Consider the following 21,283-nt stretch of genomic DNA (forward strand, 5'->3'; position numbering starts at 1 on the left):
ATTCTAATTATGGGCTAAATTTTATGACAAACTGTCTAGATAAACAAGGTAAAATGTTTGTGTGCATTAAAAATATGTTTAACCACATCACTGTATGACTTATAAATTGACCACGTGTTGTGTTTTGTTTGTTTGATTTTTTTTTTCTGTTTTTGTTTTGTACGAGTGACTCCAGTGTTAGCGTTTGATTTGGTCTATTGCATCGTCCAGAATTTGGGGGGATTTCTGTTATACTGTTATGTATTTACAAGTTAAAATTTAACCCATCTGCATATTCTGAAACAATATAAGTTCATTTTCGTATGTGCTGGCATCTCATATAATGAAGTGAACTTAACATTAAAGATACTATTGAAACTATAAGCTCAGATTCATATTTCGATTATTTCTTGCTACATACACTTCTACAACAGAGTCATGAGGAAATTTTCCTGCCACATAAACTTCTCCAAAATGAGGAAAAACAACAGAGTCAACATAAAATAAGTTGTACGGTCACCAGACGAATAGGTACACTGAAACAATGTGTCTGTGTCCAAAACTCGTAAGTTAAATGTTTCTCGGATTTCTGAGTTTATGTGCCTTGTACCTTTTTTATTGAGTTATGATATTTGAACATCTGTACACTTCTGTTGTCTATATTTTAACAGTTTGTTCTATGAAAGACTTACTTTAAGGTGGTAGACCTTTGTTCGAGGAGATAACTCTTTAAATGAGTAATGCATTTATAAAAGTCAAGTTTCATCAATTTATATTAAGCATTTACCTGAATCAGATTGAAAATTATCTAATGTATACTGGAAGCTTAAAAATATATTGATAAAAATGGCTGACACAAACATACTGCTGATTTTAAGAGTTATTTCCCTTAACTGAAGTCTACCTCCATAATTCAACACTTGTTTCTGTTATCAACGAATGTCATATTTCTTGACACGATTACATTATATCAAAAAAAAATAGGCGGAAGATAATACCGTGGCAACATTCAAACTCATAATTAACATGATTAAGTTAGTGAGGAACCGAAAATAAAAAGGCAAAACAAAAACCAAAACCAAAACCAAAAACTAAAAGACAAATATGTTCACAAAACACTGCGGAGAAAACAAAAGACTGTGCAACATGAACGTAACACGAACAAGGCGTTTAAGAGGTCAGAATTAAAGGACATATAATGTAAACAAACACGCCAGTTTGTTTTGTCTTACTCAATTCATTTTATTGTTGGTTGTTTTCTTGGGAAATAGTACAGATGATAGATATGTCGAAATGGATATTGTTAAATGAATATAGTAATAAATTTTTTTACTCATGGTAATGAAATAACTGAACTATTTGAGCAATGCAGATTATTTATTTGCTACTGCTTTTCTACAAACAAATGAAGTTATTGTTTAATCACAGATCTGATGAAAAAAAAACATGCAAACTTGCATGAGGCAAGCAGAATTGAAGAAGCAGGAGAATGCTTAATAAATAAATAATTAAACAAATGCATTTCAAACATGAATAACAATGATACAAAAAAAAAAAAAAATTGTAATTAAATTTTGAAATTAAACATGATAAAGAAATAATGTCCTTGCTTTGTTTAATATCCAAATTGTTTAAAATAAGTCTTGGTGTATTTAAAGTTGATATACATATGTGAATTAAAAGCATGTTCTACTGGTAGTTCATAGGAATTCCGTGGGCGAATCAATTCATTGCCAATCCACAGCTGGTTAGGATTCGTCTGCGAATGCATCATTTACCGTGGAACATAATCTTGAAAACAAAAGAAACATCAAGTTAAAATAGATGATATCCACCTATTAGTCAACATTATAAAAAAGTAGATCTACAGCTTCACGTAGAAATATTAGTTGTAAAAAGACTCTGAGATAGGTTCATTCATTGCGAGCATTCTTTTACACAATATATACTAAATAATGAATAACTAGTATTGCGTGTGTCTTCAATCTAGTATGCTTCTTCTTCTCAAAGTCAATACTTAACAAACCACTATACTTATTCTTACACAGAATGTTAAAAACAAAATCGAATAAAAATAATCTTCTTATATAAATTATCTGACCTACATGTACAGCATAAATCTTCGAAAGTTCGGTTAACAATAACACTTAGATCTGCGTATTAAGAACTAACTTTATGTCAATAAACTATTGAATATTAATAACAACAGTTGTATTGACTGTCTTGCAATTCAATTTGCTATTCCTCGAAAACAAAATTATACGCCGAATTAAAGAATCTTGGTTATCCAGGAACATTATTGCAGAACAGTATAATTCCATTCTTCTTTAGTTACGGAATACCATCAACTTTTTGAGGATTACATTCATGAGTGTCTTACCTCATCTGTTAATTGCTGCTTGTATATTTAATTCTTATAACTTTCCCTTGATGGTTTTTTTTTATTCGTTAAATTTGTTTTATTATTAGTTCTTGTCATTTAAAATACCCGTTCCCAAATGTTTTTAAAGGTGCATTTGTTATCCTGAAAATCATCGGCAGTATTTTGTTCTCGAAAACCTTGGTAAAATTTGTACCATGTTCTTGTGTTTGTCGAAAGGCAGGAAGCTCTTAAGGAATCGCCTTGAATATTTCTTACTGTCAATCGATCTTATTATTGCAAAAATTTGTTTTAGTGACACATTAAAAGCCTACCACATGGTATAGAAATAATATATATACTTTTAGTTTTCATGTCTTATTTACATATTAAAAGTTTGTTAAAATGTAACTTCAGCAACGGTGTTTTTTTAAATATTTAAAATTAATTTAAATAGTTAATCAAAATCAAACGAATAGTTCACTATCCTGGTTCCTGGTACTACGTTCCAGGTTAAGCTAATAGCCATACTCTCTCTGAGAAGGCGCGTCTTCAAGGACACCATCTTTCAAAAGTTCGCCAACAGGCTGCGTTTTGTTAAGGAATACCTCTGATTTTGAAGGGGATGTTAACCAGTACAAGGTAAACATATATTGGTTTTATGTGTAAAATACTGAATATTGCGATCGGGAACCAGTCTAATAGTTCACTAATTTGAAATGATAGCACATGTCTTTATAAGTAGATAATGTGGACTTACTTGCACGATGTCTGGCAATGTATCAAACTCCACTTGAAATTGTGACCTCCACACATTCCAAATGATGCAATTAATGGACAGTTTATATCCTTGTCTTTGTTAAATGAAGTGCACTCCTTCGATTGTTCTGTTGGAAAGCAAACAACTAATTTTAGTATGTGGTAAATTTGAATGCAATTTATGTCAAGTTTGTTTATTTTTCATTTTAGTTACACATTTTACACTAAACACTAATCTGAATCCTGGTATCTATGGTGAGTTTATCTGAACAAATATACAATTATTTCCTGGCATTTTCTTGGAGCTGACACAAGTCTGAAGACCAGATTAATATACCTCCGAGAACATGTGAAATCACAATTTTTACGACAACACAGCGATTGTTTGATAGTATGCAATATACAATTGATATTCAATATGAGTTTATGTAAGTTGAACATATATATCGAGGTAAAATGACACAAAATACATATAAGTGACATCTGCATACATGGTACAATCAATACATTGACACATATGTATTCACACTCATGCTTTAATTTCATTTTAAAGGAAAATGTACAACAGAATTCCATTAGATATAGGAAGATGTGGTATGAGTGCCAATTAGACAACTCTCCATCCAAATAACAATTCATAAAAGTAAACCATTATAGGTCAAAGTACGGCCTTCAACGCGGAGCCTTGTCTCACACCAAACAACAAGTTTTAAAAGGCCTAAAATTTCTAGACTAAGTGTAAAACCATTCAAACAGGAAAACCAACGGTCTTATCTATATTAAAAAAATAGGTTTAGTTAAAACACATTTTATTGTCTAAATAACAATAGGATTGGATACAATTTATAACAACTTAAGATAGTCCCCTCCATATAAGTACAATATACAAATTTCAAGATGACAGCACTTATATATCCGTTAGGTATCTGTTTAGACTACATGTAACTCAATATCCTCGTTGGCATTTGGTGTAATGTCGGAACATCGGTTAACAATCCTATCAACATTTATATTGGAATGAAAAAAAAAACAAAAACATTTGATATCTAATTCGCTCGTAATAATGCGCCGATCCCTAGTTACCACTGAACATGCATTTTCCAAAAATAAACTTATGCCGGGCATACCTACTTGGGTGGTTAAAGAAGTAAAGCTATTGGCAGAAAGATGTTATATCCGCTATTCAGCTTAAATCAGTTTTGTCTTCGTATTACTAGATTTATTTCACATGACTGTGGGGGGGGGGTTAAGAAGTTCGCTTATTTAAGACCAGTCCATCTATAGACAGGAAGTTTTGGATATATTCAACAATGAAGTGTCCAGTTATTCGTCCCATATCATACTCTCAGATATTTTTTATACGTGTTTGGTGACACTGTCAGGTGATAAGAATTCAATATTAATTATAACGGCAATTATCCTTATCACACACATATCCTTATGCAAATTCAAACATAAGGTCCGCCCGATCAGTTGAAATAACATCGGTAATAACATTAGTAATTTAGTAATACTTACTACAGCTTGGGTCAGTTCCGTCAAGCTTACAATCCTCTGAAATAATCAACAAGTTTCTTAATTATTTCAAAATCCATTTGTATGAAAAAAGAACAAGTAATGATAAAAGTCGACCAAAATTGATCTTGGTTGAACTTAACTATTCTGTTTAGGTTCCCTGTGGTCATATGACTCATAACTTCATCTTGATCTGGCTTCGAAGTGGTAACGTTTGAGACTTCCTGAGGAAATTAATACCAGAAAAGCGCATCTGATGCACAAAATTTATAGAGTTCTGAATTCATTTACACAATAGAATGACAGCTTAACGATTCAAATTTAAAATTGCTCACCTATTATTATTAGAAGTTTGGTCTGAGATATTGTAAATTTTGATAGAACTGGTTCCCGGATATTATTATTGGTTTTACAGCTATCGACTTATCGCATTAGACCTGTTACCTTTTATTAAACTTACATGAACAGGATCTGCTCACCCTTCCGGAGCACCTAAGATCACAACAGTTTATGGTGGAGTTCATGTTGCCTATTCTTCAGTTAGCTATGTTGTGTTTTGTGTAATATTGTTTGTATGTTTGTCTTTTTCTTTTTTAAGTCATGGCGTTGTCAGTTAATTTTCGATTTATTAGTTTGGAATCCCCTCTGGTATCGTGCTCCCCTCTTCTATTCACAGACTGATAATATACACGTATAGGTAGTTATTTGATTTATCAAAAGATCCAAAGACATTGTTTGTCTTCAGTTATTTATATGCTATATTTGAGGAGTGTTTCTGTAGTGCGTCTCCATTTCTTTCGTTGTGTGTATTTTATTTAGAATTGTACGTTTGGACCGTTCTTGACTAGTTGTATGACGAAAAGTTTTATTTGATATGAAAGCAGGAATTCCTTAGGTTTTGTGAACGTTTAGACTTTCGGCGAATAACACACTATTGTAACATTCATGTTTTTTTTCTTTAAAACATTAGAAAAAAATGTAATACTATATTCATTATTTAATCTTACGGCATGTTTGATCTTCACATCTCCATCCAAGTCCGCTGTCCTTCGGCACCATACATTCGGAACATACTTGACCATCCTTATAGTCGTAAGGTCTTGTTTTGTAAGATACACTTTAGAAATAAAAGAATAATCAGCCTATTTTGAAGATTTTCTTTCTCCTTGTTATTCAATCTTATATTAAACATGAAATTCATTTTATTATTTCATTTTATTTGTCATACTGTTTGCAAGTTTAATTAACCGATTGAATATTTTTCCTCGTTCAACACCATTTTCTAGCAAATACAGTAACCGCTAATTGATATTTTATCTGGTAGAAATCCCTATTCTTCTGAGCGTCTGTTTAAATCATCTAATAAATGTATCAGTATTATACAATTCCGTCCGGTCTAATTAGCAAAATAAAGTTTATCATGATCAGTTTACTGGTATTTACACAAAGAAAAAAAGCTTGAATCAGCCTATCGATGTCCTGTAGGAACCTACACTGTCGGTTTGTTGTTTTGATCACCGGTGGAAAGAAACTAATAAACGACATTTTAAATTCCGGTTACATTTGCAATCGTCATGAACATATATCCGAACATGATCACACAAGTAAACACACATGCAACAATTAGAAAACTAATCATATATATCATGTATTTTGATTAACACATTGTGTACACCAGACGCGTATTTCGGCTTCAATGACGCTCTAATAAAAAAATCAAAAAGGACAAATAAAGTACGATGACAAAGAGCATTGAGAGTTCCCAGTGTTACATTTGTCACTTGTTGCAGTATCAACTGAAATGCATTATATTTCATTAGTTTTACATCTTCGAAATCCGTTAGATCATTTAAAGATACAGCACTTCAGACCTTTGAGAAGACAAATATTATCAATTCTAATGTGACATTCGTCAATTGCGTTGATTACACACCCGTTGCAAAATGTGAATATATGGTAAGTAGGCAAATGCAGGGGTGAGTTCAGTTATTTTAAAAATGGGAGGGGAAGGGGGGGGGGGGGGGGGGTTCCAACCCAGGATAAAAGGGGGTTCTATTTATATCTCCCCATTCAAATGCATTGGTCGACCAACAAATGCGGAGATCCAAACCCACGAATCCCCTGGATGGTCAATGCCATAGTTTGCTAAGGCTGTTACTATTATTCCACATCGTATGCTTTATATGAACAAGCAACAAGAGGCCAATCGGTGTAAATGACGTCATCAGTGGCGTAGCTGGGTCATTTTTACGTGTACGCCCGAACCTTGGCGAGGAATATGGAAGGGGGGGGGGGGGTGCCAACCGCTCAATGTCAAAGCACCTGTTGTTGGTAGTGGGTTCGAAAGGGACGAAGGCCCGAAAGCTATCGAGAATGAGATACCATAATTATTCCTGTCAGTAAAAAATCATTGATATCAACATACTTTTGAATCTAAATGGTTTATTTTTTTTGGGTTAAATTTTGTAATATGTTAACTTATTCATGGTGTTAAACTGGAAGCTAGCCTAATGGTCGTTGGTTTTAGAGGAAACGTCCAAACCAATATTACTTTTAAATAAGTTTAAAGGGTGCCGTGAGTGAGCATACAATCAACAAAAGCAGATTTTTATGAACACGAAAAAAAAAATATTTCTAAGAGGTGCAATATAAAAAAAATCTGGAACACCTAGGATTTCTTCCCACAAAAAGTGAATCAATTTATCATTCCTTTAAAGGGATATTTAAAAAATCTAAAAAAATTTTTGATATTTTTTTCTTGATCTGGAATATTTCACGACAATCTATGAAGGTTTATAAATTGAGCATGTAAAACAATTAATTGCGTAAAGAAGAGTCCGGCTATCTGTCTATCAGAAAAGAAGCGAAAAATGAACGAAAACAAATGCTTTCAAAATTTTAGCTTTAAACATTAGTAATAGAAAAAGCTTCTTCGGCATTTTCATAAATTTCGATGAAGGTTTGACAAGTAGTTAATGTAATTGAGAAATAACAAAATATAAGCCCAAACTGCGGCCACTTATTAATTGCAGAAAGAAATACATTTTGTCCTTAAAATGCGGGAAAATTAAAGATATAATTGCATCACTATATTGCTCTGAATACTCTTTTGATCATAAACAGTTTCTGTACAACGTTCGTAAAATTTCACGGAGAGTCATTCTCAAGACTTTATCCACATTCGGAACCTAAATATTGACGCCGCTTTGTCTCGCTTTTGGGACATAAATCACAGGCTCGACAAAAATACACACAGCATATCGAATCTGAGCAGATAGTGAATTGCTTTAAATATAAGAAAAGTACGTAGAATTCATAGTGGATTCAGACTTTTACGAAAGATTCGAACAAATATATTAAAGGATCTATTTGAGTAAACTTAGTCCCTTTTTATTCAAAATTACAATCCATTAAAAAAAAGAAGCACAAGGCTGATGTGCTTTTGACTAGTTTTTCTTATTCTATGTCGATTATTTGTTTTATTTTCAAAATTCAAGTGTACGCCCGGGCGTTTTGACGTAAACGTAGCTACGCGCATGGTCATTGAAAAAAAACCGTAAGATTTAAGCATTCTACCAATATGGAACTTAATGTCAACAAACTCGGCAGATGCATACACACAGATAGCTAAATAAACAACATGAACATAAAATCAAACCAAACAATAAAAGGTTGGAGTAACAACCTTAATTTTTGTAACACAAAACCTTTAACAAAAAATCTATAAAACATGTGTAATAAGCCACAGCCGAATTAAACATTGACTTCTGTTGTATAATAATTACATTTTGGAATAAAAGTGCAGTGATAGAGGAATTGATTATACAATGCCGGATGCACTTTCATCGTCTACACGACTTTCTGCAATTTTAATTTCTTAAAGACATTTCAAACTGGAAACTTTTCATTTTATTACTTAACTGTAAGTACTTACGGAGGCCAATAATCACAGACCCAATACCAAGCATTGTTCCATACTTCTTGTTGATTATCGTGTGAAATGTACAAGTTGTCACATTTATTTACTGCACAACCAACTTTAATGGTCCTCCAATTAACAACCTAGAACAGTTTTTGACATAACTAATTAAATCATTGATGTTTTTGTTACATGTTGACTTATTTCAATATCAGTTGTTTAAAATTCATGCATAAAGTTGGGGATTCAGAGGGGAGCGTAGATTCGTTTGATTATTTTATATAAATATTAACATATAAAATCTTCAAAAATAACTTTTTGACTTGCTTCTCACGGTTGTATTTACGGATTAAAAATTAGGGTTCTCTACCATGCATAGAAATTGTTTTGTATGCACGGTATTTTTATGTATTACAAACATATAACATATCATCGATACATGTTCTTTTATTCGATGATTGTTGCATGCAAGTTGATTTACGTCCGATTTCGACGCTGAAGTTTACTCGATCGTGACATTGATAAACAATCAACACAGAGACTGAGTTCCCTTTTGTTGATAAAATTGTGCTTAACAGTTGTTATATAATTTGGTGTATATCATTTGTTCTTTAAAAATCAGTTATATTTTTTTCAGCAAGTTCGGGAAGTCAATAATTACTAGCTTAAAGGGGCACTAGCTGTCAAATTCATTGTAACCGATTTGACTCAAACTCTCATATTTGGTTTATAACCATGTAAAACATTTATCCAAACTATCAAAAGTCTAAAATAAACAGTTTACAGAGCATGGGGTAGATAATATATAGGTTCGTTTCGTGTGTATTTTAGTCCAGACACCATCTAATTAACTATCGATTTGACCTCAGATGACCATATAAGCGATGTAAACAAAAATAAAGATACGAATAGATTAAACCAACACGTGGAATTGGATTTTTATAGGTCTGTTTGATTTTATTATATAGATTAAAAATAGATGTTTCTCATTGTTTTTAACCATATAAGAATGATTTTATGTGCATCGAATTAGTAATCAAATGATTTACCGTAGTTTCACTTTCATTGTTGACATTCTTTTTCTTTAAATAACCAGTACACGTACAATGCATGCGTTGTTAATCTCTAGCTAGGGGTTAACTTGAAGTTCACATGAATACCGGTTAGAATGATGATGACGTTTTCACTTGCAAGTGAATCTGTCAAAAATTATGTTTAATCGCTTATTTCAACAAAATTAAAGGAAATTGATTGCTAAAAGCAAATTATTATTTCATTATTCCAATTCGATTAATGATTGATCTAAAAAAAATCATACTTTATTTTTTTATATATATCGTAGCTAGTGCCCCTTTAAGGAAAACTTGGATAATATAAAGGATTTTCTTTTTCAAAAAGGTTCAAGCACAATTTTTTCACGGTAAAACTAAGCCATTCAATTTAATAAAAAATCTTCAACTTTGTTTAAAATTTGAAGTTTTTTATGACGTAACACAATATGAAACCCCATTAGTGTGCAACGTTATGTGGCAATTTTTTCAACAAACATGTGAACGTGTCGGTTTGATTTGATTGAAGCTAATTATGTTAGACGTCTGAAGTAGTTTTCATGTACGGAAGATATACAAATTAGATTTTTAAAAAATAATTGCATTGGAAGAAATGCGCTTGTAAGGCAAACGTATTATACTATATCTTTATAATTCGTATATACCTTACAAATCAATACTAATTCCAAAACACGCTACAATATTATTTGACTTGAAAAACAAACTTACTTGTAAATAATGTCCAACAACATTAGTCCATTTGTGTTCCGTATAATTATAATCGGCTTTTTCGTTCATAAACAAGTGCACCATTCTCTCAATAGAATGATTACTTCCTGTAGTAGCGCCTAAATTTTGACCAACACGTACACCATTCGCGCTAGAATAAAAATTGCATCTGATATGAAATAACCCTGTTATATAGCTTATTTGAAAACCAATGTATACATAAATACGAAGAGGAGTATACGACATTTAGACAGTTACTTAATAACATAAAAAAATGAATGTGTTATAGCGGTCAACATGCGGTCATCAACAAAAGACATGTGACTATTCACCGATTACGACTAAGATTAGTCTTAACTTATGATCAAATCAGTATACTTACGATCAATCTTAGTCATGTTTTTTTTTGTGAAATCGACTCCAGATCATACTTAATCACACCGAAGTGTAGAAAGTAGTGGTAGCTTGTACATTTAGTAGTATTAATGAATAACTGATAATCATATTTTGATTGGTCCATACGTGGTAGATATTCTGCATTAACCAAGATGCTTGATCATTTGTTAGCTTTATTTAGTAGATATAGAACAATAGTCAAAGAGTTAACTGGAAACGTATTAATTATCAGTGTTGTTCGGTCACGATTTATTTCACATGTGAAATTATCGGTTTTATTTCACTGAGTAATCACGATAAACCATTTCACACAATACAATGAATACGGATGTTTGTTATGTTCTTGACGTCATAGTCTTTTCTTTCAATTTAATAAAAGACCAAACTAACACAATATATATTCAGTATATAAATTAGAAAACACATAGCTGAGAGAGTGATAGTAATCCTTCGAAGAAAAACAGTGTTAACATTCATTTCAAGGGGTAAAGTATAATGTAGACCTCCAAGGTGACCTTTGAAAGTAATCTTTTACTTTACGAGTAGACAATGGAAACATTAGAAGGTTGTAAATTAGCATTGTGTTACATAATCAGGTTATACTATTAGAAGTTAAATTTACACGATGACTTGAACATTATAATGTGATATGAATGTAAGCCTTGTTTTGTATCTGAACGAGACGCAGTGTCAGATTTTTAATGCACAAGATTAAATTCCATTTGAATTAATAGCAGCCTAATCAGACACAATATTTTGATTGCTGACTAACAAGTCTTTGCTTTTACTCATTTAACCTATTATGTCTGGTTGTTTTGTTCACGCATCGTTGTCAATATAATGGAATCTGATGCGATTGACATACAAGTAAGAGATTAAGCTAGCTATAAAACCAACTAGATTCATTCATTCATTTTTTACATCAGAAAATGCCTGTAACAAGGCAGGAATATGACAGTTGTTATCCAATCGTTAAGTGATATAGATACAATGGATAAGCGTGGATTCTTGAGAAAGAAACCATGAGCCCGGAGGGCGAATGGTTTGTTTTTCATGAATCAACGCTTATCCATTGTATCTATAACTTAAACTATTGTGCTAATGTCTTTTAAAAATTATCGCCTATTCTTAACTAGAAGGTATTGTAAGTGAGTTGAAATAACCATGTAATCGTGTCAAATGATTCATTACAATAAATTGAATATCAAAATTAAACGGTTAAAACAAAAATACAAATATATTATAACACAACACGTCTGTCCTTAAAGATCTTCATACTATCAGGCATCTGAACATTGTCTATTTTTACAAAATAAGATATATATTCGACCTTATTTCTATTAAAATTAAACATGGAAATGGAGAATGTGTCAAAGGGAATACAACCCGACAAAGAACATATATATAGTGCATATAATAAGTATGTTTCCGAAATTTCTAACAAATAGCCTAATTCTAGGCACATCACGATTTTCTAGCATAGGAATTTAGGAATTAACAGATGTAAAATTGTGTAGTAAAACAGATGAAATCATATTATATTAATTTATAAAACAAAAATGGACAAATCATGAGAATTAATCATTTTTGCTTCCAACATGTGGAATAGCCAACAATTATAGTAAAAAAAACCCGATCAAACTCGCTTTTATTACACAAATTATCCACAATAACATACAAAATAGGAACAAAAACTGGAAAAGAAGAGAAAAGGGACAACAAAGAGATCTCAGGGATTCGAACCTAAAAATACAAGTCCGTATCTTACACTCATTTATCTTAACCATGAAACTTCGTGGCTACCAATTCATACTATTCGTTTGCCTATTATGTATATATAAAGGTAGAAGCCCTGTTTGACTGTTGTGCCGATGTATATCATATATTCATTTATATAAATAAAATAGACGTTTAAATCGTAACCAATTGTTTGCAAAGAGGTTTCGTCGATATGTTGATGTCAGTAACACATATCAGAATTCATGGACGGGTTCGAATCCCAGTGAAGGCATATAGAAATCACAAAAATTAAAGGTAAGTTTTTAAAACAATTCCATTAGTGAACAGAAATCAGTTAATCAGTCTATTCAAACTTAATGATATTAGGCACACAAAGGAAACAAAAGAATCTAATATGGTGAGCCCATTTCAGCGACAGATTTAGGAAGCGTTGATTCTAGAAAAAGAATCCACGGTAAATGAATAGGCTGACGTCACCACAATGGTTTAAATGTGTTTGAGCTTTTGATTTTGCCATTTGATTAGGGACTTTCCGTTTTTGAATTTTCCTCGGAGTTCAGTATTTTTGTGATTTTATTTGTTTCATTAGTACCACGTGCATAGCGGAGAAACAGTAATACAAATAATTTAGGTTTAAGTGTTCTTTTGTTGCAGATAGAACCCTCGATTTTCCTCACAAGAGAATATGCTCCCACTTGATATTGTCAAGAAGTTTTTCAAAATAGTTGACCAAAAGTAAAAGGCAAAATTACAACAATACACAAAAACACTTCACAAAAAAGACTGTGCTACACGCGTACTATATTTTCTATTAAATGGTAACGATAGCCTTTTCTAAGAGGATGACATAATTCAAAATTATCACAGGATTGGACTTTGCAGTTTGATATAATACTACCTCGTTATCTCATTATTATTTTATTCAGTATATTAATAAGAATGTTAATTTGATGTTTGACAACTGTTGCATTGACATAACCAAAAATCTTTCGTTCAAGCTTATATTTTATGAACAGGCAAGGTCAATAGTCAAAGTCACAATTCCCTTTTCATACCATTCTCGTCAATCAATTAGCCTTCATTGCAAATATAGCTATTTGAAATACTTTTTAAATGTTTATTTCTGTACACGTCCTAAAATATTTCTGCTCTGTACTTACAACTCTAGGTTTGTGTGCTTAAATACACATTCATCGGCTAATCCTTGTGCTAATTCAGCAAGATCTTGGTCCCAATCCTGAAATGGAAAAAAAAGTTAAATCATCTTGAAAATGGGTGTTTCCATTATTATTATGACTGTCTTCTTTAACCATCGTTCAATCATATACTGTTCTTAACTTTAAACAAACATGAATATAGTGAAATAGTTATCGAAAGGAATATTAAAAAGAGGGAGGACAAATGAAGTAGACAATAAAAATCAGTTAGTCGAAGGACGAGATACAATACAATGACCCAAAAGAAAAGCGACGAAAAGTCTTCAAAACTTACTACTCAGAAAATAAAGATCGAGCAACTGATAATTCTGTTTAAACACATTGGAGATACATATATCAAGTAATAAGATATAAAAAAATATCGGAGTTGTAAATGTTGTTTTCTAAGCCTATGACATCTCCAAAGTCCAAACTTTCTGTGTGCGTTAATTTTCGAAATCCAGGCTTTTGACGGGAAGAAAACGTAATATGCAGGGTTTGACATAAATGATATCGCTAATCCCTCACCCTTTATTTGGAAAGTGATGCACAAGTACGACTGAGATTAGAAATAAATATATGAAAACGTTAGGTTCGCTAACACAAGAAAAGTGCGTTACTTCACCTTAAACATGAACTCTTTTCAATAACAATTACTTGTTTTTTACTTTCCATAATTGCGATCTTTTCCTCGATTATAACCTCAGAAAATGCTTATTTACAGTTACCAGTCTGTAGCAGAATTTGCTTGTCCTTTCAATCTATAACCACGAATATAATGGAATAAGCCGATTTTAAAGTGTGTGCAAATGACTTACCAGCGACCACATATTGCGAGCGTGTTCCTCCTTTCGATATGCTCTGTGTACATCGAGTGCCATGGCGGCCTCCTCGTCTGATATACGACAAGGTTTCTTGACTCCTTTAATATGTAGAGATGCAGCTTCGGTTTCGGTATTAACCTGTTTCTTCTGAGGGTTCCTTATTATATCCCTTTTAGCGTTTACACCAAATGCTGCTTTCTTTCCACGTTGTATTTTATTATTCAAGCTTCGCCATCCACGGCCATGGTTGTACCATGTGTGATGCCATTTCTTATCTTTGTGATACTGATCCTTGGTTCTTCTTTTGATTTTAATTTGGTCTCTTTTACTTGTTTTTATTCCATTTCTTACACTGAAACTGCGTGAAATAAAACCTTTTTGGTCACTTCCCGCCATATTTTTCAATTTTTCGCTTATCGCATTTACAAACAATTTCTCAGCACTCTCGTCAGAGATTTTCGAATCGGAATCTCCCTTTGATGCAGTTTCATCGTTCCCATCTCTGTTAAACAAAATATATTTAGGCTTCATTTGATAAAAAAATACACCAACCAATCAAATGAGATATGCTATTGAAATTTCATGCATTGTATTCCGTTTTATTTAACGTAACATGGTATTCAAATAAAATTGAAAAAGGAAAAGGGGAATGTGTCAAAGCGACAACAACCCGACCATAGAGCAGACAACAACCGAAAGCCACCAATGGGTCTTCAATGTAGCGAGAAACTCCCGCACCCGTAGGCGTCCTTCAGCTGGCCCCTTAAAAAATATGTATACTAGTACAATGATAATGGACGTCAACCTAAACTCCGAATTATACACAAGAAACTAAAATTAAAAATCATTCAAGACTAACAAAGGCCAGTGGCTCCTGACTTGGGAGATGTGCAAAATTGTGGCGGGTTTAAACGTGTTAATGAGATCTCAACCCTCCCCCTATACCTCTAGCCAATGTAGAAAAGTAAACGCATAACAATACGCACATTAAAATTCAGTTCAAGAGAAGTCCGAGTCCGATGTCAGAAGATGTAACAAAAGAAAATACATAAAATGACAATAATTCATAAATAACAACAGACTAGCAGTTAACTGACATGCCAACTCCAGACCTTAATTAAACTGATTGAAAGATTATGTCTTCATCATATGAAGTATGCAGTTTTTAAAGTTTTCAAATTAATCGGGCTTCCTTGATTTAATCTTGACATATGAATCGTATTCTTCAAGTAGGAAGATAATACATACGGTTTGAATCTACATTCATGAAAGTGCATTTAAAGTGTTGTTTTATATTTTCGAGTAATATTTTTTTTAAAAATCATACTATTCACTCCAAATAACAATACTACTTACTCTTCTGAAAGCGGTGGTCCAAGGGCGATATGGTCTGGTAGAGTAACAACACCAGTAAACAACACTGTCAAAATTAGCAAGTGCATTGCTGGGATTATGATGCTTGCAAATCGCATACAGTCGTGTATTTATACCAAATTTGCCATGCTGGGTGTGACACGTTTGCAAATTAAAATATAAAATTTTTCATTTTGTTGAATACGTAAAATTTCAAACCTGCATCTAATAGTTAATTTAACTAAGGTAATCAGTCTAATCCCAAATTAATGAAACCGCGAATAACATTTCTGATTTTCTCACCGTATATATTTGCATAACGAAACGTCTTATGACCTTTCTATAAAATTAAGGAACATATTTGTTTTGTATCATATTGTTTCGGATGATCCGCCTTTCAAATGGAGATTGTGATTTTACCACGTAATAATAATTTTACATTGAAAGTACGTCTGTTTCATATCTTAAGACAAATTAATGAACAGTATGAGAAAAAATCTAATGGGAAAATTCAAACAAACTTGCAATTGAATTAAATTTGATATAGATAATAATGTGCCATAATCACACATGAGGAATGTCTGGGTCAGGGAACTCAAATTCTAAAAAAAAGATTACCTCAAATTTTCAATTCTAGCATCTCATCTGCATATTAATAAGCTATATGTCATTTGATGTGATATTAAAGATACTTAGTTTTCTGTTTCAGTATCTCGTAAAAACAGGTTTCTGTCTACTAAATTACAAGATATATTGACAGGTTAAGTTAACCTACGACTAGCGATTTATTTGATGTATAGAACTCTTCACTTCTGGTTTGACGGAAAGACATGAGAGAAAAAATCAAATACTTTGAATTTATTTATTAGTTTATAATAGAAAATAAACACCACCCAGGGTTTTGGCAGGCTACGTTTCATATAATGTGATCTTCTCTCTGTTCACCTTGAAATATCAAAAAAGGAGAAATCTGATAGTATTGGTCATGTTTCATTTAAAGAATGATGGAGAGTTGTATCATTTACAATCATACCACATCTTCACAAAATCTTCAATTACGGCAAATGAACTTCAAATAAAACATTCGTGTTGTTGTTAATTAAACTTTAAAAAATGAAATAAAAAAATAAGGAAATACTAATTTAGGAGCAATCATAAGAAAGCCGGCGAAAGCTACATTAAATTTAAACAAAAAATATATACATGACTTCCGCTAAATTAAAAAAAAACTGAAATCTTATTATTGAGCGTTGATTAATTGCACATGTTGTTCAACCTTAAATCTGATATATAAGATGATTCACATGAAATCAGTTTTGTTGCATTTAATCAATACAATAGATATATACTTTAAATTAGGTTTATTATAAAGTAATGAAAAGCCAAACCCGTATGTAATCTAACAACACAGTGCTTTGTATATATTTCACCTCCCAAGCAATAAATTAAAACATCATTGATTTGTACATTCTCACCCCCATCAATTTATAAAAGTCTCATTAATTTGCGCTTATGTTCAACCACCCGGAATTTCGTTAATTTAGAATTTCCTACGTTTAGTATATCACGTGATAGTATCAACTTAAGTTAGATATCTATTTTTCAAAAACTTTATGCTTATTACATTGCACAACTTATACGGCTTTCCTATGCCGCATTTTTGTTCATGATATATACTCTATTCCATCTTTATTTTCGGATACAGTTTGTAATCCAGGTGCAATGATTTTTTATTTTGTTATTGCTTATGAAGTTTCTACCTATCTATTGAAGATAACTTTAAATAATAGGCTTACATAACATGTAAGAATAAAAACACGTTATTAATTTCATTTCATACATTCAGAGAATTATCTTAACTTACATATTAGAAATGATACATGTATTCAAAAATGGAAAAAAAACAATTGGTATAATTCTTCGTTTAATTGCAATACTCGCTTGGCGTCATAAACATTTAGCAGATATCATCGTTCTAAACAATGTTTGCCGTGGTGTAGTGGTTAGTGCATCGGACTACTAACACAAAGGTTCCTGGTTCGATTCCCGTCTGGGATGAAAATTTCAGGGACTGAATTTTCGACTCTCCCTTGACACCATTTGCGAGTATGGTCTTGAGGAAACGATGATAGTCCGTCGGAAGGGGACGATAAATGGCTGACCCGTGTTAAGAGAGAGCCATATCTCTTGCACGTTAAAGACACCCTTGTAGATTACGAAAAAGAGCAGGCTAATGCCGCTACAAGGCAGCACCCGCAAAGTGGAAAGGGATTGATATAAGTTGCAAAACTTGTTTCCCAATCCACTATAAATAAATATGTTTAAACTAAACATTGTTTTCTTGTCAAATTATATCTATGTAACGCTGGTTTCAAGAAATTTTGACACACATTGCCATTAACTCAAATAATTTATTTCCAGCCATGTCATCGGACACTTTCATGGATTTTCATTTTAATGATGATAAATAATCATGGGGTCACTGACATTGTTATTTATGGTATTTAACAATCCATTATCTAGTTGCTATTGAAAAACGATTTACGGTATATAACGCGATGTCGTTATGCTTATTTTGACAATTTGTTGTATTTTGTTCACCTACATTTAATGAAATATACTGTACAAACGAAGTTGGTGAGCCAATGATAATTTTTAACGTCATTTAAACAGAAATTCATGTACTGTGAAAAAAAAAACTATAAAGTAGTAATTTTATGATTTTATACAAGTTTAAAAACGTTTTTCGCTAATTTTATGTGCTTTTTATACAAATATTTATCTGTTTTTAGTGTAATATTTTTGGGGTGAGTACAGTGTTGGTATTTGATTTTGTCTGTACCACTGTCGAGTATTTTTGGTGATTTCTGCTATAAGTTTTATTCAATGTTTTTGTTCACATTTGCCTTCATCTCATATACCTTGAGATTAGAAATGATACCAACAGTAGAATGCCTGTTTCATATGTTGAATTGTTTCTTGATATTGACACTGGTTGACGACTTTAAACTAGAAATAACAAGATTTCATCTTTTCAATTGTCAATTACCAATTTCGCTGCAGTAGCAAATCCTCCCTAATTGTATGTCGTATACATATCTAACTCATAAATTTATCTTAAAGTAAGCTCCTTTCATGCTGAGAGAAAGCATGGACCTTATACCATAGGCTTGCAGTTTATGTAACAATCATTGTCATGTTCCATTAAAATGTCAGTAAAATCTATTACAATTCTATAAAAAGGAAAGTAAAGCATTATAGAAGAAACTTATATAAGACCTGTTGCAAGAAATAAAACAAAACTAACAATAAAATAGATAAGCTCTTCTTCAATAGTACTGTTTTATGGTAGGATAGAAATGTCAGGTCTCCACGAACAGTAAATGTCTTTCAAACATTTACTTATCATATCTATTAATAATCTTTTTTTATAACACAAAATACTTAAATTTTATAATTAATCCATATTAATATACATTTTACTATAAAATATGATATATAAAAGTCATCAACAATCAAAACAAAAATAATGGTGATATATTTTTTAAATGTAAGCTTAGTTCTTTTATAGGAAATAAGGACTACTTTGGAAATAGTTGAAATTCTTTATTGGAAGACTAGTTTGAAGGTTGATAAAACCATACATTTTCCGAAATTAGCTATAGCCATTGTGAAATTAATTGGCATTCATCCAAAACATTGTGAAGATTTTATCATATCAGAAATACTTGGCATACGTAAAGTGTTATTCCATCCAGTACTACAGTCAAAATTAACTTTAAATTATTCCCCCCTTTAAATCCTGTTTACATTGACATTTTTCTAACAATATGAAGAATGATTTTTTGACCTGATCAGTACTACAGCAAAAAATATACCATAACATTTGATCACGTCATATACAATAGTAAACATATACCCATGAATTAATAAAGGATCATCTTAAAACTTTCCAGTTTATATCATATATAAAATATTTTGAGAAAAGATGTTGTCTTTAATAGACAAATTGGATTCCAGTACAAAGTGTACATTTTTGTCATAAAGTTTTTTTGTTCTATATAACTCTTTTATTTTTGATTATTATAGAAACAAAACTTTTCCAAACGTAGCAATCATTGTCTATTTAAGAACTAAGTTTGTAATTGTATATGTTGTGAACTAATTGTTATGTTGTACAAATTATAATTTTTGACAGTAATCAGTGTTTTAACACATTTTGTATGGTTCTTTGTTACATATGACGTGGCTCTGTACTTTTAAGATCCCGCTATTATGTTATCGTTCTATTATAATTTTGAAAATACTTTGAACGACAAAATTATTGTATATTTCTTCCTGGTCCACGTTCACGTGACTCTACACTAACAGTTGATGTGAATGCATTCACAGGACTTCAAATCAATCCTTTATGGGTTTTTATTAAATACATATATAAGTAAGTTATGAATGTGGTTGTTAAATTTGATACATGCTTATTGTGCTTCATAGTTAGATATTTGTTTGTATTTGTTCTAATTGAGATTGTGACAGAGGGATGACTGCTGTGCCCTATTTTGACAATTTTACCTATTATGTATGTTTTGTTAACGCATCGTTGTAAATATAATGGAACTTGATGCGACTTTCATATACAAGTGAGAGGTTTAGCGCTATAAAACCATGTTCAATCCACCATTTTTCTTCATATGAAAGTACCTGTACCAAGTCAGGAATATGACAGTTGTTTTCCATTTGTTTGAATTGTTTTATCATTTGATTTTGCCATTTGATTAGGGACTTTCCGTTTTGAATTGTTATCGGAGTTCAGTATTTAGTGATTTTACTTTTTATGAACTTCTAAACACAAATCGATGATACAAGCACTAAGTTTTTTCTTACGAATATTTTTGTCATATTTTCAATGACTACATAATACTGACTTATACTGAGCATGGATACAAAAAAATACATTATGAGAACACAAACATATTTTCCATGGATATAACTTTGATATAAGGAGAAAATAAAAATAGAATTAAAACAATTCAGGTGTCATTACTGCCAGTTTTAGGACAAGGAGAATAACATTTGATGTTACATTAAGTATATATGAATTTGAACTGATAAATTAAAGAAGATACACTTTTATCACCAGGTTTAAAAAGGATGTGTTTAAAAAAATCTTATACTTTGTACAAAACCCTGTACAGATTTTCATTTGTACAAACTTGTAACTTGTTCACGACATATATACAATTTTACAAATGAGTATAAAATTCGAGTATTTTGTTTAAGCCCCAGTCCCACTAGACCACGATCGCACCACGCTCACCGCGATCTAACTTAAATTCAGATCGTGGTGAGGTCGCGGTATGAGCGGCATGAAAATGTAAATTTTCGTTGCTTTCACGATGCTACTACGTCATCATTACGCTTCTACAACGATCCCGCTACGATTATAACACGTTCTCACCGCGCTTATT

The 21,283-nt window shown here is 31.8% G+C and overlaps 1 protein-coding gene across 1 annotated transcript; it reads right to left on the minus strand.

Moving 5' to 3' along the window:
- Window positions 1–1,364: 1,364 nt before the first annotated feature.
- Window positions 1,365–13,723, minus strand: LOC143062122 (cysteine-rich venom protein Cau1-like). The gene is made up of 7 exons (XM_076233934.1): window positions 13,606–13,723; window positions 10,310–10,460; window positions 8,547–8,674; window positions 5,620–5,729; window positions 4,616–4,651; window positions 3,099–3,225; window positions 1,365–1,770 (listed from the first exon to the last, which is right to left on the minus strand). The coding sequence occupies exons 2-7, from the start codon at window positions 10,391–10,393 to the stop codon at window positions 1,728–1,730; spliced, it is 528 nt and encodes a 175-aa protein (XP_076090049.1). The 5' UTR covers window positions 10,394–10,460; window positions 13,606–13,723; the 3' UTR covers window positions 1,365–1,727.
- Window positions 13,724–21,283: the final 7,560 nt, after the last annotated feature.

Source organism: Mytilus galloprovincialis, chromosome 2 (genome assembly GCF_965363235.1).
Source record: "Mytilus galloprovincialis chromosome 2, xbMytGall1.hap1.1, whole genome shotgun sequence".
Taxonomy (NCBI): Eukaryota; Metazoa; Mollusca; class Bivalvia; order Mytilida; family Mytilidae; genus Mytilus; species Mytilus galloprovincialis.